The 21,234-nt window shown below is 56.7% G+C and overlaps 1 protein-coding gene across 2 annotated transcripts in view; it reads left to right on the forward strand.

The window, feature by feature from the left end:
* The window catches only part of PLCG1 (phospholipase C gamma 1), a 38,234-nt gene that overhangs the window by 8,700 nt on the left and 8,300 nt on the right, over nt 1-21,234 (forward strand). For both annotated transcript variants that reach the window (XM_037811727.1, XM_037811728.1), the window contains exons 3-21: nt 12,715-12,867; nt 12,983-13,076; nt 13,221-13,268; nt 16,023-16,107; nt 16,208-16,291; nt 16,512-16,546; nt 16,782-16,854; nt 16,947-17,048; nt 17,246-17,364; nt 17,441-17,526; nt 17,599-17,719; nt 18,376-18,544; nt 18,624-18,746; nt 18,828-18,929; nt 19,021-19,208; nt 19,467-19,667; nt 19,746-19,865; nt 19,953-20,133; nt 21,139-21,216. In XM_037811727.1, the coding sequence (XP_037667655.1) occupies nt 12,715-12,867; nt 12,983-13,076; nt 13,221-13,268; nt 16,023-16,107; nt 16,208-16,291; nt 16,512-16,546; nt 16,782-16,854; nt 16,947-17,048; nt 17,246-17,364; nt 17,441-17,526; nt 17,599-17,719; nt 18,376-18,544; nt 18,624-18,746; nt 18,828-18,929; nt 19,021-19,208; nt 19,467-19,667; nt 19,746-19,865; nt 19,953-20,133; nt 21,139-21,216 (2,162 nt within the window). The remainder of the gene's footprint in view (nt 1-12,714; nt 12,868-12,982; nt 13,077-13,220; nt 13,269-16,022; nt 16,108-16,207; nt 16,292-16,511; nt 16,547-16,781; nt 16,855-16,946; nt 17,049-17,245; nt 17,365-17,440; nt 17,527-17,598; nt 17,720-18,375; nt 18,545-18,623; nt 18,747-18,827; nt 18,930-19,020; nt 19,209-19,466; nt 19,668-19,745; nt 19,866-19,952; nt 20,134-21,138; nt 21,217-21,234) is intronic.

A 21,234-nucleotide genomic window follows, 5' to 3' on the forward strand; every position in this document is an offset into this window, starting at 1 on the left:
GTAGAGTTGGTTGCTCTGGGGGGAGCTCAGAACCTCCCCTTCCACTCCTGGCTCAGCCCATGACATTCCCCCACCCACCCTTGCAAGACAGGTTCCTCTGAGGTGGTGCTTGGCTATCCTTAAAGAGGCTACAGGGGCTGTGTGCCCAGGCAAAGGACTTGCCCTTGCCCCTGCCCCTCTCCTCACCTCCCAGGAAGCAGGGAGGGCTCCTTTTTGTAGCCTACATATAGGCTCTGTGCTTCGGCTCTGCTGCTTCCTTCCTGTCCCTCCTGGGGCTGGCGGGTGGCTCTGGCTGGCTTTAACAGGGCTTAGGATGCAGAGTAAATGGGACAGGCTTTTCTTCTGCAGAAGACTGGCATCTCCTTCTGAGCCCAGGACTGGCACAGAGAATTCTGGGGAGTGAGAAGGGGCGGTGACCCAATCCTTGATTCTGGGAAGCTTGCTATCTGGAACACACAGGAAACCATGAATGGCCAAAGCTGGCAGGAGACAGTGGCAGCTGGAGAGCTGTAGATTGAGCCCAAGGGCCAGACAGATCAGCTTCCTCACTTGAGCAGCCAGCCCTGGTGCCTGTGGGGTCCCGTCCTGCTGCCTTGTCTGGCAGGCCATTGTTGGTTGTAGGACCTGTGGCCCTGTCCAAAGGCAGCCAGGTACCCAGGAGCAAGGTATGGACTTGGTGAAGGGTGGGCCATCAGGCCAAAGCTCCAGGACCTGCAGGGAACAACTGGCCAGACCGGTGAGGGGTCGGGCCACGGTGAGTTTGACCACTTGTTTGTGTACGGTCCTTTCTCCCTCTGCCTGGGGTGGGCTGTTCACTTTGGGGTTGGCTTCCTGTTTTCTTGGACACCTGGGGATATGGCTGAGCTGAAATGTCTTAAAGGAAGTGGTTGCAAGTCACAGTGGCCTTGGCTTGGCCCTGCCTGTGGCAGGAATAGGGCCCTGACCACTGGCCACATGGGGGCTCTCCTGTGGAGGTGTGGGCGTGTGGTGTGGGATTGAGTGGCTTCAGAGAGCATGGGCCTGAGTTTTCATGCTGTGACTAACCCTAGGAAGGATAGAGGGGGCAGTTGGCCACAGTTCCCATAGGTTTCTCAGCCTCCTGGGGGTCAAGAGTTCAGCTAAGGATACAGTTCAGTTCTTTCAGCTGGGGCAGGAGTGATGGGTCCTCTCTGAGCTCTGCAGACCCCCTTCTCCCTGTACTGCCTGATGGTCCTTCAGCTCTCTGGAGGCAGGTCTCTTCTTCCTACACCAGTTACTTCTGCCACCCACAATGGTAATTGAATATAATGTGCCCATGTTGGCATGTCTTCTTAACTGGGGTTGTGGCCTGTGCCGGTTTGAATGTATTATGTCCCCCAAAGCGCCATTATCTTTGATGTAATCTTGTGTGGGCAGACGTTTCAGTGTTAATTAGATTGTAATTTTTTGAGTGTCTCCATGGAGCTGTGACCTACCCAACTGTGGATGATGACTCTTATTGGATAGTTTCTATGGAGGTGTGGCCCATTCAGCATGGCTCTTGATTAGTTTACTGGAGCACTGTATAAGCTCAAGACAGAAGGAGCGAGCTTGCTGCAGCCAAGAGGGACACTTGAAAGAATGCACAGAAGCTGAGAGAGGAGCTGCAGATGAGAGACAGTTTGAAGATGGCTGTTGAAAGCAGACTTTTGTTCTGGAGAAGCTAAGAGAGGACAAATGCCCCAAGAGCAGCTGAGAGCGACAGTTTTGAGGAACCACAGCCTAGAGAGGAACGTCCTGGGAGAAAGCCATTTTGAACCCAGAACTCTGGAGCAGACGCCAGCCACGTGCCTTCCCAGCTAACAGAGGTTTTCCGGACACCATTGGCCATCCTCCAGTGAAGGTACCCAATTGTTGATGCGTTCCCTTGGACACTTTATGGCCTTAAGACTGTAACTGTGTAAGCAAATAAACCCCCTTTTATAAAAGCCAGTCCATCTCTGGTGTTTTGCATTCCAGCAGCATTAGCAAACTGGAACATGGCCTTTCTTAGGAGTTCTTAGTGTCCACCAAGGCTAGAAAAGGTGGCAGATGTCACTTTGTCAGGGACTTTGCCAAGGGCCTCTTGAGGCCAGCAGTGAAACACAGAGGGTGTTTCCGCCAGTGAGGACAGAACACCTGATGCCAGGACGGCTCCTGGGAGGATGTCCTTGGCGCTGGTCTGAGAACCTCGCCCACCCTGGAAGGATGAGGCCCTGTGCAAGCTGGGGTGGAGGGCTGCGAGAAGACATGGTCCTAGGATGTGTGCTGGTGGGGATGGGGTGAGGGTAAAAATCTTACTTTATGATGGTAAAAATAGAGAATTAAAATCAGGAAGGGGATATCCCAAGATAACCTCTTTCAATAGGGGAGGCGATTTCAAACAATTTGAACTGTGGATAATGGAATTGCTTCCTGGCGAGGCAGTGAGGGAGAGAGAGCTCTATAAACTTCTAGGTGCGGTCAGAGACTAGATCACCCACTGGGGACTTGCTTCCCCAGGAAGCAGAAAGGGGCCAAGGAAAGTGGTTTGACTTGGGTTGGCATGGCCCGAAGGGAGAGTGGTCGATGCTGGGGAGGGGCTGGGTAAAGTGGCTGTCAAACTGGAGAGCCAGGAGGGGTCTTCAGAAGAGGGGTACTGGGTGAGCAGTTGCTTAGAATTGCTCCCAACCTCACAGCCCAGGGGCTTCAAGGACCGGCCCTACCTCTCCCCCGACCCCCAAGATGGAGTAGGGTATTGTGGCTACAACCCAGAACCCTGAGAGTCGAGAGCTGCGCCAGTAAGAGGGTGTGGGCTCGGGGAGCTCTGCAGGGGAGCACTCCCTCCCGTTTGTCCCCCTTGTACTCTGACCCCCATTCTTGATCATAAGCCCCTCTTGTTTCCTTGCGGTAGGGAAGCCTCAGATTTTCCTTCCTTCTTGGAACTCATTCCATTTCCCCAGCCTTGTGGAAGGGCCCTGGAGGGAGAGGCTCATAGGTATCGTGCGGCTGCAGTAGGTGGGCCTTGTTTGTCCAATGAGCAGCAGCAGCCTTGGCCAAGGTGAGTCTTTGATTATATTTGCTAAGTTCCTGCTGGGCACGGGCAGTGATAACAGACAGCCATGGTCCATGCCTCAGGGAGCTTCCAGTCTGGTGGAGAAGACAGCCAGCCAGCCAGCCCGAAGAGACACGTTCGCCCAGTACCAGGAGGAGTGCTGTGAAGCAGCAGGGTGCCATGCAGCCTGGGGTGCCTTCCACCCTCCTCTCTGTCCGCGTGGGCCCTGCTTGGCTGCTGTGGGCAGGAGCACAAGCCTGGGACTCAGGCAGTCTGGGCTTTGAATGTTGTTGGCTCTGCCGAGTGGCCGAGGTCACCAGCTGCTGGCTCGGGGAAGTTTATTAACCTTACTATGCTGGATTTCTGCACTTGTGAAATGGGGACCTGATACCTCCTTCATGGTGTTATTTGGAGGATGAAAAGAGGTGATCTTATCAAGAGCTGAACACAGCATCTGGGCAAAGTAAACCTGCAGGAAGTGAGCAGTAGGGGTGCCAGGTGCGTGTTCCTCCTCCCGCCCAGCAGAGGTGACTGCCGCGGACTCTGTTTACCATTATCTAGTGTCCTGTACATATCTTGCCTCATGCATTCAAGCTCCTTGGGGTCCTCAAATTCCAAGTACCTAACATAATGTCCCATATATAGATGCTCAGTAAATATGGTTAATTGTGAATATTAAATAAAGCCAGCAGGACTTAACTGAGGATTAGATTGGTGGGGGGGGTGGGGGGCTGCAGTAAGAGAAAACATGTTAAGGACGATTCTGAATTTTCAAAGTTTCTAGCTTGTGCCCCTGTTGGATGATGATGCTATTAGCTGACCCAAGGGAAGAAGCAAGAGGCCTGGGGTGTGGTGAGGGGAGCACTGTGCTTGGTTGAGTTTAAAGCATTTGTGAAATGAAGCAGTTGGGTTTAACTGAAGCTTACAGAGATCTAGGCTGGAGGTGCATTTGTATAAAGGAGGTGTTCCAGTTTGCTAATGCTGCCTTTTTGCAGAACACAAGAAATGGATTGGCTTTTATAAAGGGGGTTTATTTAGTTACACAGTTACAGTCTTAAGGCCATAAAGTGTCCAAGGTAGTGCATCAACAATCAGGTACCTTCACTGGAGGATGGCCAGTGGCGTCCGGAAAACCTCTGTTAGCTGGGAAGGCACGTGGCTGGCGTCTGCTTGCTCTCAGGATGCGTTTCAAAATGGCATTCTCCAAAATGTCTGCATCAGCTTCCAGCCACTGTCTTCAAAATGTCTCTGTAAGCTACAGCTACTCTCTCAGCTCCTGTGCATTCTTCAAAATGTCCCTCTTGGCTGTAGCTAACTCTGGGCCTGTGTGGCTCTTTTTAAATTACTCCAGTGATCCAATTAACACCCACCCTGAATGGGCAGAGTAACACCTCCATGGAAATTATCCAATCAAATGTTTCACTCACAGTTGATTGAGTCACATCTCCACGGAAACACTTAAAGGATTCCAGTCTAATCAACACTGAATACATCTGCCCCCACAAGATTGCATCAAAGAACGTGGCATTTTGGGGGACATAATACATTCAAACTGGCATAGGAAGTCATTAAAGTTGTGGGGCAGTGAGCTTCACCAGGGAAAGGAGCTTGGCCTGAGCCTTGACAAAGGCCAGCATTTAAGAGCCAGGTAGAAACTTAGCCTGAAGAGGCAGGAGAAGAGCCAGGAGACCTTGGGGGCCAGGGGCAGGGGCAGAGAGCTTCAAGCAGTAGGTTGGGGTCCACTGAGTTGATTGCTGCAGAGGGGTTAGGAAAGAAAAGGATAGAAAAGTGACTTATGCTCAATACCTGGGTTTCCCAAGGGGCCTTGGAGATGCTATGGGAGACATTTTATGGGGCCTTCTGAGACCCTCTTACAGCCCTGGCCATGGAGGGCCAGCCCCCAGCTTCTCTCTTGGAGTCAAGGGCTTGGCACACAAAGAATATAGACAGCACCGATCCACAAGGGCAGCCGAGGTCAGACCCTACAGGACCCCTGACCCAGCGGCTGACCCAGGAGCTGGCTGGGGAGGTCTTTCTGGCTCGGGTAGAGGGTTGGGGAAAGCCACTTCTCCCTCCTGCTCCTTACTCTGGCGTTGAAGGCTAGTGGAGGCACACTCTCCCTTCCTGCTCGTCCACGAAACTCTGAACTCCCCAGACTCCTGCATCGGCGGCCTGCCTTCGCGATGCCCTCCACTGGGTATTCACCAGGACTGGCCTTCTGCACAGCAAGCCGAGACTCCCAGGAGAACCGCTTGCTTTCTCTGCATACTCGCACCACAGGCATCTCCCTGTTCCACTCTTTGTATGACCTCATAATTATCTGCTTCCCCATCTGTTTCCGTCATGAGGCAGGGGCTTTTCAAAGGGCAGGAATTCAATTGCCTTATTGATTTCTATTTACCCAGGACCCGGACCCAGAGGGGATGCCTAATGAATGTTTGCTGGGATGGTGGAATGAATGAGCACACCTGCTAGATAGCGCTGAGTGCCCTTCCAGCCTTGCATTCCCAGGGTGGAGCCTCCTTTCCGCTCCTTCCTTTGGGGCCTGTTCCCACTTCTGACATGGGTGGAATTTGTCTGCATGCCAGGGCCGTGTGATGGCTCACTGGGGTTGCCCTGCTGTATACCTGATGTTGGGGTGTGGCTGCTCTGGGGGTGCTGCAGAGCTCCAGTTCTGCTGTGAAATCACCATGTGACCATGACAGTACTCTTCAAGGCTTTGCATGTCCATTTCTTCATTGCTCCAAAGAGGAGACTAACTGAGAATCTAGACTCTAGATGATTCATGTACTGGCCAGGAGTCTTACAGCTGAGACCTGAAGCAATTACTGTGGTAGGGGTGCAAGGTCCTGGGTAGGGGGATCCCACAGACCTCCATCCAGTTGTCCGAATTGCGTTCTCCTGTTTTGAAGGGTGGGAGAGGGGCCGGATGCTGAGTCAGACCTCACTGCCCTTCTTGGTCAGGTCTTCTGGGGAGCAGTGACTGGGGAAACTGCAGCTGGGAGCAGAGCTTCAAGCTCTGCCCTGGGGTGTAATGTGGGCTCCAGGGCTTGACTGAGTTTTCCCTCTCTGCGTCCTGCTCTGGCTTGAAGACACCTGCGTGGGAATGGAGAGGTGACTAGGCCCAGTTGGCCTTTCCCCTGCTGTGTGACCCCTGTAGGCCTTGGAAGTCTCTGGGCCTGGGTCCTCCTGTCTACCTTCCCCCATGGCAGCAGGTGCTCAGGGAAACCGCCCCCGTCAGATCCGGGGGCGTGTTTTTATTGGGAAGGTTGAGCCTCATCATGGAGCAGAGAGGCACTCAGGCTCCTCACAGAGGCCCTGGGCAGTCCGCAGCCAGCTGGGGAACGGCTGGGCCAGCCATGCCCCCAGCCACCTCCACGTCAAGGTCCCGTCCCTTCCATCTTTTCTTTCCCCTCTGGGACATGAAAGCCCTGTTGAAGCCGCTGTGTTCCTCACTGGTGCAGCTCCTGCTGCCCTGGCCCTCCAGCCCCTGCACTGCAGTGCCAGCCCCACCCCACAGGGAGCTGTGCGGGAACCTGGGTGCCAATGCGGTGTGTGTCGGGGATTGGCCGGATGGCCGTGGCTTCCCCTTGCAGCTTCCTTTGTGGATCTCTCAGCATCCTCTGGGGGAGTAGGCTCGGCTCGGTTTACACTCCCCCAGGCGCTGAGTGTGTGGTTTCTTTAGGGGACAGTGGAGGGGTGGGGAGTGGAGTGGCTGCTCTGCTTGCCCCCAGCCATGGGGAGAGACGGTGACTGCCTAGAGAACACTTCTCCTGACCCTGGGACCCGCCTTCCCCAGCCTCTCAGTGGCCTTGGCTTGGGGTCAGGCCGGCGTGGGTGTCTGGGAGCTTGGGCAGCAACACTGACTCTTAGACTGCTTGTTTTTCCCAAAGCTCCGTTAGCTCCCCCAGGCTTCCCACTGGCCGCAGGAACCTTTGTATGGGCCTTTCTATGTTTCGAAATTCCACTGGTCTCCCAGGACTACGACCCCCACCCCAGCTGTTCCTGCTCCCCTATTTTTCTGTATCCGTAGTCGCTGCACTGACCTCTGCATTGTATATTTGTTTTAGCTCCTCAGCCTTTGATGCCCCACTGTTATACTTCTTCCAGGAAGCCATCCTTGATTTCATCTTTGAACATCTGTGGCTCCTTCTGCCTGTTAGATAATCAGCTCTGGGGTCTGACTTTCATGGATTCATACCTGCCCTTAAGGGCTCTGTAAACATTTTGAGGCCTCGTCAGGACCTGGGGTTGTGTTGGACTAGTGGGGAATTGGGAGAAGAGTCAAATATGGTTTCTTCCTTGGGGGAGCCCACAGGCCCCTATGGCCTAGACACCAGGAAGGAGCAGGGTGGTGGGGGAGCACAGGAGAGGAGGGAGCTCTGGGAGAGGTTGTGGGCCTGGCCCTGCACCTTGTGGCCTTGGTTGGGCCTGGAGCCTCCTGCCCAGGGTCTGGCCGCCCCCACATCCCTCCAGCTGTCTGCAGGGCTGGGCACCCGGGCCTGGAGGGGATCTGGGGCACCCACACACAGGTGAGGGGCCTGCCAGGCAGTATTCACTTACCTCTTTGAGCCTCTATATTTTAAAAAGACTTTTAATACTTACTGTGAGTTGTGATTTTGTTCGTTTGTTTTATTTATGTATATGTATTTTAAATGGATACTTTCTACTGCAGGTTAGACCAATTAACTTACGTACTTTGTAAAGGGAAGACTCGCTTAAGGAACTATTTCGGTGAAATCATGTTTCATTTCCAGAAATTTGGTATGTGACACTTCCTTCTGTTCTCTTGCTCTGGTTTTCTTGGCAATTTCCTGTCACATCCTCACCACATTCAGGGTTTAACTTTCAGTATGTCTCCCTGTCCTTTCTGGTAGGACCATTTTCATTGTCTCATCTCACTGGCTTCTCACTGTAGCCCTGGGAAGAGGGTGCAGGCGTGGTGTCCTCATTTTATAAAGGAGGAAAGGGAGGCTCAGAGGTGGGCCCGGCCTCCTGTCTCTGGTCGGGCTAATGGGCCCGTGGACTTGGAGGGCCTCTAGCTGTAGGGCTGTTTGAATAGTGGCTTTGTTGAGGGCACGGGGCGCTAGGACAGGGGTTCCTGACCAACAGGATTGGGTCTAATTTAGGGGCTTGCTTTTTTTTTTTAAATTGTGATAACATACACACAGTGTTTCCCGGTTTAACCAATTCAGGCATATAATTCAGTGGCATTAATTACATTTTCATTGTTGTGCTGCCATCACCACCATCCTGTTCCCAAACTTCCCCATCACTCTGGTCTTAGATATGGCGTCTGGGCTCTCTCTCCGCCTTCCAGGGCCTGCCTTCTCGGGGCGGTGTTCTTGTTCCCCCGGGCCTGGTTGGCAGGCTCTTGTGGGCCTTGCTTGTTGAGGAACCCTGGAAGAGGCGTCTCTTCCCTGGCTGTTCCTGTTGTCCTGGGAGCCTACCCTGACATAGAAATACTGCCCTGTGTGCAGTGGCCCCCCAGCTGGCCGTCCCTACACCCAGGGCTGGAGGAGAGCAGGTGGCAGGCCGGTGGTTTGTGATGGCCGGCCAGGATGGGGAGCACGATTCTGAGACAGGAAGCAGCCCCACCTTCAGAGGAGCCAAGCGTCCAGGCGGGCCCTCTGTGGTCTTTGTCCTCACCCCCTTTCCCAGGCCCCAGACTGGCTGCCTGCCAGGAGCTTAACCCCCTCACCTCCCCCCACCCAGTACATGGGGTGCTGTCGCAGGAGTGGGGGCCTGCTCTCCAGCGGAGTCACATTCTAAGCCGGCTTGGAGAACAGCAGCAATACCTACCATTGATGTCTAGCTTCACAGCTTCCAAAGTGCTTATGCTTAGTTCTGCGGCACAGATGGAGGAAACTGAGGCTCTTAAAGGGAAAGTGACTGCCTGCAGTCATGCTGCCTTACATCCTCAGGGCACCTGCTCTCCAGGCCTGCCTGACCCCTGTGCTCTGTTTGAGTTGCTGCTCATCTCTAGTCTCTGTAGCCTCGGGCAAGGGGGCTACTCCTGAGCTAGAAAGGAGGAAGGGAGGAGGGGAGAGGAAGAAAGAGAAGGAAAAGGAAAATCACCTTTCTCACTCTCCCCAGCCTGTTCTTTAAGCTTTGAGTTTACAAATCTGCTTCATTCTGCCCTGTGCTTAGAGCTGACCCCAGTGCCAGGCAGCAAGCACCTTTCCCTCTGCATAAAAACAAAAGCAAAACCAAAAGCAAGTCTGGGGTGGTCAGGGCAGGCCCGAGGCTGGCTCTCCCATCTGGGTGTCACCGTGTAGTGGTCTGTCTATACATGAAGGATTTATGCAGGGTCTTTCCCCACTGAAGCCTTTGTTTTAGCAGTTGGAAACCAGAGAAGATAGCAAACTTGCCCCAGGCCTTAGCTCTAAGTTTAGAGGCAGGATTTGGAACTTCGGTGATTTCAGATCACCCATTCTAGTACACCACCACCTTTGTGTGATTTGGGGGGTTGGCACTCATGTGTCAGAATGCTGGTGAGTGTGCAGGTGGCCCCGGGGCACTGTGTATTGGGATAGGCTGGGCAGGGGGCTCTGGGAGCGGCCCCTGGCCGACAGCATGTCTGAACACCCTAATTGGACACCCCGAGGGTCCCACTCCTCCCCACCCAGTCCTCCACCCCACAAAGCACCGTTTTGAGCTGGGGATGTAGCTGCTTGGGCTGGGGCAGTCATGGCCCACCTCTGCTTCTCCTAGGTTTGACTTTGTTCCCAGCAGAGCCCCGGCAGGCAGCCTATAATGGCCCCACGTTGCTGGCGCTGGGCCTCCAGACTTTGCTGGGACCAGCGGTTCCTGACTGGCCTCACAGCAACCCTGGGACAGGGGGCATTCCGGGGTTACTGATGGGGAAGCTGAGGCTGGAGGAGTGGGGGCAGGGGGAGGGTGCCCAGGGCCTCACAGCTGGAATTTGACATCTGTGTAGCTCTTCCCCTGGGCCTGGGCAACTTCAGGAAGGGAATAGTCAGGGCAGGCTCCTGAAGGAGTGGGGGGGCTGAGAGCTGGGGTGTACAGCAGAGTGGGGCCCAGGCGGCCTGGCTCCTGAGAAGCCCCTGGGCCCTCAGAGCTGGCCAGTGATGCCGGTTCCTGGCACAGCTCCGGGGGTTATTGCTCAGTACCCCAGTGCCCCTCAAGGAGCCAGAGTGAGTCTGGGGGTTGGGCCTCTTTCATCTGTGGGAGCCCCAGCTGCTGTCTGCTGCCTGTCATGCCCGCCTGGCAGCCAGCTGCCCCTTCTCCTCTTGCTGCCTGCAGAGCGAGGACCTCCCAGTACCCCTGGCTTTTGTTTTCCCCTTGCCCTGAGCATGGTCTCCCCGTGGCTCTGAGGGATGTTGAGGCTCTCCTCTCCCCTGCCTTGGAGTAGGTCTCCCCCAGCCCCAGCTCCCAGGTCCTGGGAAGGTCTCTCCTCCTGCCCTTCTTGACCCACCACAGCTCTGACACAGACTGTGCTGGGAGGGTCCAGCCTGTGCCACCGGCACCAGTAAGATTCCAGTGCCTTTCTCAGGGCGTCCCCGCCCCTGATGACAGTCCCTGGGGAATCAGTCCTGGCTTCTGTCAGAAAGGGTCTACTCTGTTGGTTCTGGGAGGCAGGAGGTGGGGGGTTAGAGTTGGGAGGTAGCACAGGATGTGGCTTTCAAGAACCTAGTAGAGCATCACACCCTGGTGCCAGCTCCTTCCAGCCTGCTATTGGCTCAACAGAGTTGAGGCCAGGCTGGCACCTCCTTACAGGAGGAAGTACAGGGGACAAGGCATGGCCAGCAGGGGCCTTGGGAGAGCTAGGTGTCTGGCTTTCCTGCTCCCTCTCTTGGGTGGGGGCCTGTTCTTCCTCCAGAGTGGTCTCTGCACCGAGGCTCCCCTAGGGCCTACCAGCATGTGTGCTGGGGAAGGGGAGGGGGGCTAGGGACCACAGGAGGCCCTGGCCTGTGTGCCTGTGTGTGTGAGGGTGTGCGTGCAGTGCTTGTGCGTGTAAGCTGGTGGCAGGGCGCTGCGTGGAAAAACTTGCTAGTTTCTGTTTCAAAGGACAGCGTTTGTGGTGAATCTTCTGTTTCCTCTGTTTAGCCATCTCTTCCTTCCATCCTTGGACACTCTGTCTTCTTGGGCTTGGTCTTTGTGACCCAATTCCCTCCATTCCCACCACCCAGGTGCCTGCTCTTTTTATTTGTTCATTTAGTCATTTGGCAAACACTGGTGGGGCCTTACCTGGAAAACCTCTGGAGGGATTCGGTGGGGTCTGGTGGGATCAGAACTGTTTTATAAAAAGACTCAGGAAGGATGGGTGACTGAGGAGAGCTAAGAGGCAGAGCTGCCCCAAGGAAAATCAGGGCCCTCAGCTGGGGGGTCAGGCTGGAGGAGTTTGCTGAGGACACAGGTGAGGGTCAAGGTAGGAAAGACCATTGTGGCAGGGGAGTCAGGGGTGGGCAGAAGTGATGTCCCGAGTTCAAGGTGGGATAGGTATGACTGGCTGAAGGGACAAAAGAGCCTCAGGACTTTTGGCCCTTAGGTCATTCCTGCCAGGTTGGTGTGCATTTGGGTGGGGTGGGGCTGGCACTGCTCCTGGAGCCAAATCCTCCAGGGCAGTCTGGATTTAGAGCATTTTAAGAGGTTCCAGGAGCTAAGGGAGTATTCGGTGAAAGTCATCTCTTTATCTGGGCCAGGGTCAGGGGTGGTCTGGGGCAGCCTTCCCTGTGGTGGAGCAGGTTGGGGCCCTCTCCAGGTTTGGGAGCAGACCCTGTGGCTCAGCAAACTGGTGAGGGGCAGAGGACTGGAGCCAGCATTACATGTCCTGTGCTGGGCACTCTTAACTATTACTGCACTTTTGATCTTACCACCTACCTCGCCTTGCTCGTACTTGTACACGGGCAGAGGACTGGGGCCAGAGGGGCTGTGACTCCGCTGAAGCCAGGCGGCAGTGCAGGGTGGGGCTCGGAGTCTGATCCCAGCACCCATGATGAGCTTTTTGCTGGTGCCTCCCTGCCTTTGAGAGAGATCATTCCATCTCGGCGGTGTTTTCGAATTAGCGGCCGACGCAGGCCTGTGGGAGAGCAGGGGGCATGCACAATCCCTTTGGTGCTAGGATACGGAAACTGTCCCCAGCACAGCAGGTGGGCAAGGCCCCGGGCAGCTGAGGTGTGTTTGGGGCTGTCTTTTGGAGGGGCCGTTGTGGGTCGGCAGTTCCCTGGGCCTGGGCTATCTCCTCCTGTGGATTCTGAGACCCATTTGGACCAGCTCAGCCTCATCCTGCCACTGGGACTTCACGATTTGATTTGTATGTACTTTGTGTCAGAAAGTGGGCCTCACAGAGCAGCCTTGAGTGCCTATTTTTTTTTCAGAGTCCAGATCAAAGTGACTGAGCCCATATTGTCAGAGAGGAAGCCGGGATTGGCAGTGAGGGGTGGGGGCTGGGGGTTACACAGGATCGAGCTCCCTGCTCCCCAGGCCACCTTCTTAGGCTTCTGCAGAGGTCTCTCCTTAGCCTCAGCCCTGCCGTCTTGCATCCCCCTGTATGACTCTGAGTGGTCTTGGCCTGACTCCTGGGGAGGCGGGGGTGTCTTCTCCTGTTCCTTACTGAGTGAGTGTGTGCAAGTGAGCAAGGAAACCAGGCCACCCTCCTTTTGGTCCTGACCTCTCCGAGACTCCCTGCCTGATATTGGCATTTTTCACTACCCTCCTAGTTGATATTCGTGAAATCAAGGAGATCCGTCCAGGGAAGACCTCACGGGACTTTGACCGCTATCAGGAGGACCCTGCATTCCGGCCCGACCAGTCACACTGCTTTGTCATCCTGTATGGCATGGAATTCCGCCTGAAGACCCTGAGCCTGCAAGGTAGGATCATGGGGCTAGAGGAGGCAGGGGGTGGTGGAGAGGCAAGTCTCCTGGCCCCCAGCCCAGTGGGAGGAGGCTGTGCCCACAGGCTTGGCTCTTTGCCCCTCATTCATAGCCACGTCTGAGGATGAAGTGAACATGTGGATCAAGGGCTTAACTTGGCTGATGGAAGATACCTGGCAGGCGGCCACACCCCTGCAGATTGAGAGGTGAGAGGCACCCCTGATGCGGTTAGGGTTGGGGGCAGTTAGAGGAGCAGGGCAGGAACCACAGGCCTTTGTGTGCCCAGACTCAGCCTGCTGATCTCCCCGAGGCCTGGCCCCGTGGACCTGACCTCAGGCTTCTCTCTCCAGGTGGCTCCGGAAGCAGTTCTACTCGGTGGATCGGAATCGTGAGGAACGGTAGGTAGCGAGCTGCGGCTGTAGCCCAGCAGAGTGGGTAGGCGGGTGGAATGGCAGCCAGGCCTCTGAGCACTGCCTGGATTGCCCAGAGGCCCTAGGCTCTCTTCTCTGTCACTTGGCCCTGAGCTTGGAACTGCCTCAAGGGGGCTGGGTGGTGGGCAGGTGGTCCTGGCATAAGTAGCTTTATGCAGAAAGCCCTCTGGTGACCCTAGTGCCTGAGGAGAGAAGGGGTAGGGAGAGCCGAGGAGAGAGGACAGTGACAGTATTCCATGTGCCCTGCCGCTGTGAACAGAGGCAGGAAGTGCAGAACTGGCGGGACTGGCGGTGAGGCTGGGCCACACTGGCTCTGGCTGTCCTGCAGGTGAGGCCTGGGGGCCTGGAAGCTTAGGGCTTTGTGGCTCTGGTGTGGCAGCCAGAGGGGCCAAGGAGAGATGCGGGAGCCAAAACCAATTGCTGGAGACCTACGGTTGTGATCTTGGCTTTGCCTCTTACAGGCATGTGTCCCGAGATTTCACCTTTCTGTACTTCATTTATTCATTTGGCAAGTGTTTATTGAGCACCTAGCATTAGTTTAAAATCTCTGCCATCATGGACCTAGATAATAAATACAACAACAGGCAAAGTTGGTATGTTGGGTGGTGTAAGTGCTATGGAGAAAAATAAAACAGAAGGGGCGAGGGCGTTACAGGAGCATGAGAAGTCCATTTTTAAATGGGATGCACAAGGGAAGGCCTTGCTGACTTGGTGGCTAGCTCTGAGTTAAGAACTGAAGGAGGTGTGAGATTAAGCTCTAAGGATATTGGGGTTGGGGGTGGTTCCTGCACGACCTGCATGACCTGGTGTGTTCAAGAAGCAGTGAGGCCAGTTCTCCGGGGCCACATGAGCAAGGGAAGAAGCATAAACAGTGAGGTCAGGAGGTGCTGTGGGCCAGAGCAGGTGAGCGCTCGTGGTGAGGACCTTTGACCATTGCTCTGAAAGATGTGGCACAGCCTGGTTATAGCTGAACCGGAGTGCTCTGGCTGCTGTGTGGAGAATCAGAGAGCTCTGTTAGGCTGTTTCAACGTTCCAGGTACAAGAAGTGAGAGGCTTGGATCAGGAGGTAATGACGGAGGTAGTAAGAAGTTGTTGGCTTCTGGCTACACTGTATTTCGAAAGTAGAGTCAAACAATTTGCTAACAGGTTGACTTGGGGGTGTCAGAGAAAGAAAGGAATTTGTGGCTGGCGGTAAGCTTTTTGGCCTGAGCAGCTGGCAAGATAGAGTCTCAGGAGTTCAGGTCTAAGATGCCTGTCAGATATCCAGGTGGAGGTTTGAGAGGGGAGTTGTCAAAAACACATGTAGGGAGAGCTTGTCTGGAGATGATAACTTGGGAGCGTATCACAGATATTTAAAGCCATGAGGCTGAATAAATCCCCAAGGGGGTATGTGTCGCAAGAAGAGGAAGACATCCCGTGGCTGATCCCAAACCACTGTGACATTGCGGCATGGGGACATGAGGAGGAACCAGCAGAGGGGACTGGAAAGTAGCAGCTAGTGAGGGAAGAGGGAAACCCGGAGAGTTCTGGAAGCCCAGGGCAAAATGTGCTTCGGGGAGAAGGGAGTGGTCACCTGGGCCAGGCATCGCCCGAAGCCCTGGGGACTGAGAGCCACCCATTGGTGCCGTGGAGAAGAGCAGTGGCGGGAGGGTGAGGCTGAAGCCCGCACAGAGGGGCTTCCAGGCAGTGGGAGAAGAGTGCGGAGGATGCAAGGCCTTCTGCTGTGAGAGGGGAGCAGAGAAACGGGCTGGGAACTGGAGAGGTAAAGCAGGGCAAGGCATTTTTTCAGATGGGAGACACTTGGCTATGCTGATGGGGAAGATTCCCTAGAGTCAAAGGTTGACAAGGCAGAAAATTAGGAAACAGCCCATTTCCTTTACCTGGGAAACCAGGATCCTAACAATGCCAGTGTCCCCAGTGGATGTGAAGTTCCAAGGCTCCCAGCGCGGTGCCTGCACACAGGCAGACGGTGCTCACTGCGTGGAGCTGCTGCAAGGAGCAGTCGTCACTCAGTCCAGAGCATGTGCCCCAGGACGTTTTGGTGCCTGCCAGGTCCCGGGGCAGGAGGCAGCAGTGGACCTACCTTTCCCTTCCTGACACTCATCATCCAGGAGGGAAAGCCTTCCTTTCCCCGTCTTTTCCATCCTCTTGCAGGTCCAACAGTGTCCTTTAGCTCCAGAGCTTAGACAGGGCACCCCTGGAAGGCAGGTCACATCCCCTGGAGCCAGGCCACGTGTGTTCTCTCTGAGGAGTTTCTGGCCCCAGTGTACTTGGCTGAGGTTGCCCCCTGTCCCCCACACCTGGTGCTGGTGGGGCCTGGGAGCCCCAGGTTCTGAGGACCAAACTCCCAGCAGCCCAGTGGGCAGCAGGTAGGGAGTGCCGTGGGAGCTTCCTCTCACAGGGAATTTGCAGGGGAGCCCTGCCAGGAGTCTGGAGGTTCAGGCCCCTGGGGTGAGGCCCACTCCCTGCATCTGACCCTCTCTCTGAGCCTGTTCCCTTCCTTCTTCCCAGAGCCATGGGCTTCCCTTTGCTCAGATGAGGAAACCGAGGCCGAGAGAGAGGAGGGGACCTTCCCTGGTCACCCTGTGGGTACTAAGCTGTCTCACCCTCAGGTTTCTAGGTTCCCAGAGTAGTGGTGTTTCTCCTGCCCCAGGGCCTCAGCCATAGGCCAGAGGTCATGAGGGGTTGGATGAGGCCCCTGGGGTGTCCCTCTTTTCTCAGTATATCAGCCAAGGACCTGAAGAACATGCTGTCACAGGTCAACTACCGGGTCCCCAACATGCGCTTTCTCCGTGAGCGGCTGACGGTAAGGCCCTCCTGGAGCCCTGCAGGCGGGGGGGGGGGGGGGGCGGGGGGGACCAAGCCCTGGCTGGGGCCTGATGGCAATCCCGCTTGTGCCTTGCCAGGACCTGGAGCAGCGCAGTGGGGACATCACCTATGGGCAGTTTGCTCAGCTGTATCGCAGCCTCATGTACAGCGCCCAGAAGACGGTGCATGAGCCACCTCCCTCCCACAGCCCCTGTTCCCCACCCCCCCACCCCTGCTTGCCTTGGCCCTGCTGCCCTGCTTGGGGGCTTTGGGGTGTAGTCTCTCCAGCCCTCCTCTTCTTGAGGCCTGTCCCCATCTGTGCTCCAGCCTTTCTTCCTTAGAGACCCTTTCCCACATTGCTTCCCGAGGGCCCTCGCTCTGACCAGATTCTGTCTCCTGCAGATGGACCTCCCCTTCTTGGAAGCCAGTGCTCTGAGGTTTGGTTTGATGGGGGAGGATGGGGTCTCCCTGGTTCCCCCTTCAGCTCTCCCCTGGGCTATTACCGGTCCAGGGGGTGGTAGTGGGAGGGGGTGAGCCATGGCAGAGCTGGACCATTCCGGCAGCTGTGCTGGCATGAGCTGGTCTCTGCCTTCCCGGGGCCCTTTGTTGTCTGTGGGACCTGCTAGCGAGCTGGCTGCTGGGACGCTGACCCCACCCCACCCCTCCCCCCAGGGCTGGGGAGCGGCCGGAGGTCTGCCGAGTGTCCCTTCCTGAGTTCCAGCAGTTCCTGCTCGAGTACCAGGGGGTATGGTGGGGCTGGGGCTGGCCAAGGGGTTCCATTGGGTGGGGGCTGGCATCACTGCCAGCTGCTCTCACCGTGTCCCCCATCCCCATAAGGAGCTGTGGGCTGTTGACCGGCTCCAGGTGCAGGAGTTCATGCTCAGCTTCCTCCGTGATCCTCTGCGAGAGATCGAGGAACCATACTTCTTCCTGGATGAGGTGAGCCACACTTTCCACCCTTCTGTCCAAGAGAGACGGGGGGGGTGGTTAATGAGGGCCCCACCTGAGCCCCAGGAAGTAGGTTCTCCTCCACCCAGCTGGGAGACTGAGCACCCTCTCTTCGTCCACCACCCCATCCCGGGTGGGACGGGGCAGGGGCTCAGCTTCTCTTCCCTTCTCCATTTGTTCCTGGACAGTTTGTCACCTTCCTGTTCTCCAAAGAGAACAGCGTGTGGAACGCGCAGCTGGATGCGGTGTGCCCAGACACCATGAACAACCCCCTCTCGCACTACTGGATCTCTTCCTCGCACAATACGTGAGTGAGGCTCCCCCGCCTACCACCTGTTCTGGGCGGGGGCCCCCAGGCCTCAGCTGCCTGTCCTTCCCCTCAGGTACCTGACCGGGGACCAGTTCTCCAGCGAGTCCTCCCTGGAGGCCTATGCTCGCTGCCTGCGGATGGGCTGCCGCTGCATTGAGTGTGCGTGGGGGCCGGGCGGGGGTGGGGGTGGGGGGGGCCCTGCCTGCTTGACCACGTGATGCTGCTCCCTAGTGGACTGCTGGGACGGCCCAGACGGGATGCCAGTCATTTACCACGGACACACCCTCACCACCAAGATCAAGTTCTCGGACGTACTGCACACCATCAAGGAGCACGCCTTTGTGGCCTCAGAGTGAGTGGGTGGTGGGACAGGGGCCCCTCAGATGCCCTGTCCCCACTCCCCACCTTTCACTGCACCTAAAATGTCTTTGCCCTTTCTGTCAGCCTCTCCTCTGTGATCCCTTGCTTCCCGGTCATTCCCTCTGTTTCCTGCACCCTTGGCCCATCTTACTCATGGGTCCTTCTCTTTAGCTTGTGGAACACGTTCAAGCTCTTCCCATCCTCAAAAGCTGTTTCCTTAACCCATTGCCTTGCCCACGCCTGGCCCTCCAGAGCCCACAGCCCAGGGAGTTGTCTGCATCCCTGTGGCCCGTTCCCCAGGTCCTCTTCACCCTGAACCTGTGTCTCCTCCCTCACTGAGGGGTCACCAGGGATCCCCAACAGCAAAATTTGGAGGACACTTCTCATCTCTGCGGCCCATGGTGTGGAAGAGCCCCTCACAGCCCTGGCGCAGGCACCGTAATCAGACCAGCTCCAGGGCTTCCCATTGGAAGGAGCACTCCTCCAGCAGCCATGCTCACCTCTTCTCTGGGACCACGCCTCTGTAGACAAGAGGCCCTCAGGCCATCAGCTCCTAACGCCTCATTTTTTGAGGGGCTCTTTGGCCTGAGCTGAGGCCCCTGGAGAATGGCAGGGTCTGTGTCCCACCGCCTGGCCCTCTCCCTGCAGGTACCCGGTCATCCTGTCCATCGAGGACCACTGCAGCATCGCCCAGCAGAGGAACATGGCCCAGTACTTCAAGAAGGTGCTCGGGGACACGCTGCTCACCAAGCCCGTGGACATCACTGCCGATGGACTACCCTCCCCCAACCAGCTCAAGAGGAAGATCCTCATCAAGGTAGTGGGGTGGGTGGCTGGGCCCTGGCAGGGAGGTGGGGCTCCAGGCTGCACTGCCATGTCCGGCCTGCCCCCCGCAGCACAAGAAGCTGGCCGAGGGCAGCGCCTACGAGGAGGTTCCCAGCTCTGTGATGTACTCGGAGAATGACATCAGCAACTCCATCAAGAACGGCATCCTCTACCTGGAGGACCCTGTGAACCATGTGAGGGCTGGGCCAGGGCCAGGGAGGGGGCCAGGGTGGCCAGAGGGGGCTCCTCACACATCCCCCTCCCATCTGTTCTAGGAGTGGTACCCCCACTACTTTGTTCTGACCAGCAGCAAGATCTACTACTCTGAAGAGACCAGTAGCACTCAGGGCAACGAGGATGAGGAGGAGCCCAAGGAGGTGAGGGCAGGTCCAGCCTGGGGGCCGGGACCGGGTCTGCATGGCTGCCGTGTGGCGCCTGAGCCTCTGCGGTCACCCTCCTGCCCCCCAGGCCAGTGGCAGTGCCGAGCTGCACTCCACCGAGAAGTGGTTCCACGGCAAGCTCGGGGCAGGGCGGGACGGGCGGCACATCGCCGAGCGCCTGCTCACTGAGTACTGCGTTGAGACCGGCGCCCCGGACGGCTCCTTCCTTGTGCGCGAGAGCGAGACCTTCGTGGGCGACTACACGCTGTCTTTCTGGTAACCTGCTCCCTGCATGTCTGCGAGCTCTACAGGAGAGAACCACAGTCTTTGGTTCCCGGCTTTTGTGTGGAATATCATTTGATCTGTCCCCACATGCACACACCCTTTGGTTGCTTTTAGCCCCTCCTCCGGGACTGCCCCTACCTGAGCTTCTGACGTCTGCCTTGCCCTTTGAGACCTGGATGCCCGGCTTGAGACGGAGCGTGGTCTTCGGGCTCCGGCCTGTTTCTCACTGCCCCTTCTGTCTCCACTCAGGCGGAACGGGAAAGTCCAGCACTGCCGCATTCACTCCCGGCAGGATGCCGGGACCCCCAAGTTCTTCTTGACAGACAACCTCGTCTTTGACTCACTCTATGACCTCATCACACACTACCAGCAGGTGCCCCTGCGCTGCAACGAATTTGAGATGCGCCTTTCAGAGCCTGTCCCACAGACCAATGCTCACGAGAGCAAAGAGTGAGAGGGAGCCCGCTGGCAGGGTGTGGGCAGCCTTATGGGTGGTGACGGCTGGGCCTGACTTGGGCCTGTCCTCAGGTGGTACCACGCGAGCCTGACCAGGGCCCAGGCTGAGCACATGCTGATGCGCGTCCCCCGGGATGGGGCCTTCCTGGTACGGAAACGGAACGAGCCCAACTCCTATGCCATCTCCTTCCGGTGAGGGTTGCAGCCCAAGGGTGCAGGAGGGGTGCAGAGCCTCGCCTGTGTCTGGGCTGCCCTGACCCTGTTTGACTCTTTGTGAAGGGCTGAGGGCAAGATCAAGCATTGCCGCGTCCAGCAGGAGGGCCAGATGGTGATGCTGGGGAATTCAGAGTTTGACAGCCTCGTTGACCTCATCAGCTATTATGAGAAGCATCCACTCTACCGCAAGATGAAGCTGCGCTATCCCATCAACGAAGAGGCATTGGAGAAGATCGGCACAGCTGTGAGGGGGCACAGTGGTTGAAGGGGGCATGTACTGAGGGGACACGGTGGCTGGGTCCCTGACAGGTTAGAGGCAGTAGAGACCAGTATGTCCTCCAGAACTCCCCAGGCTAGCTAATGTTAGCCCCGAATCTCACGGGCATTAGAAAGTGTGGATGTGCCAGACGGGAAGGCTCCTGGGAGGGCCTCTTAGCCCAGCTGGGGGCCACAGGTGAGTACAAGGTGTCCTGTGGGAGTGACGTTCGAGCTGTGTCTTGGGGCTGGGCTCTTTTAGGCCGGGCAGAGGGGCAGGCACTCAGGCAAAGTGGGCCTGTGAGCTGAGGCATGGGGTGAGGAAGGCCTGCAGCTCCCGGGGGACTGTCATGTGTGCTGGAGGTTGCCATGAGGCTGTGAGGTTGGGGAGATGAGCAGGGCCATAGAAGCTGAGCTCAGACTAGACTCTCTCCCCAGCAGAGGAGACTACTGGTGGCCTGCATGGAGGCTGGAGTTGCCAGTGGCCGAGCCCAGTGAGGAGTGAAGGCAGGGCCACTGGTGCAGGCAGCAGGGAGGGCGCTCAACCAGGGTCTGGCCTGAGGAAGAGGGGAGGAGCCCAGGGCTGGAGGGAGTGTGGAGATCCAGTCAGGAGACGTCATTAGCGGACACGGAGGGCAGGGAGAAGACTGCTGTGGCTCAGGGTTGCTCACTGGAGGGGCGGGAGGAGTGAGTGGTGAACTGAGGAGCCACTGAGCTAGGATAGCGATTGCCTCAGCTGCAGATCGCTCTGATGCAGTTGGAATTTGGGCCTCCAGGAACTGAAAAATTTTAGAATCATGGGTGGGCCTTGAGCGTAAGAATGTGTGGAGGGGAGAGGGGGAGACCTGGCCTCTGCAGAGGCAGACTTGCTGTCCTGGTGAGGCGGCGCAGGTGGCAGTCGGCTGTGTTGGGGAGAGGGGGTGTTAGAAGCCAGAAGCTGCTGTTCAGCCCTGGGCTCTAGCACATTAACCCATCCCGTTCTGTCCGTTTCCAGGAGCCCGACTACGGGGCCCTGTATGAGGGACGCAACCCTGGCTTCTATGTGGAGGCAAACCCTATGCCGACTTTCAAGGTACAGTCTCTGCCTCAG

This window comes from Choloepus didactylus, chromosome 19 (assembly GCF_015220235.1).
Source record: "Choloepus didactylus isolate mChoDid1 chromosome 19, mChoDid1.pri, whole genome shotgun sequence".
NCBI classification, from domain to species: domain Eukaryota; kingdom Metazoa; phylum Chordata; class Mammalia; order Pilosa; family Megalonychidae; genus Choloepus; species Choloepus didactylus.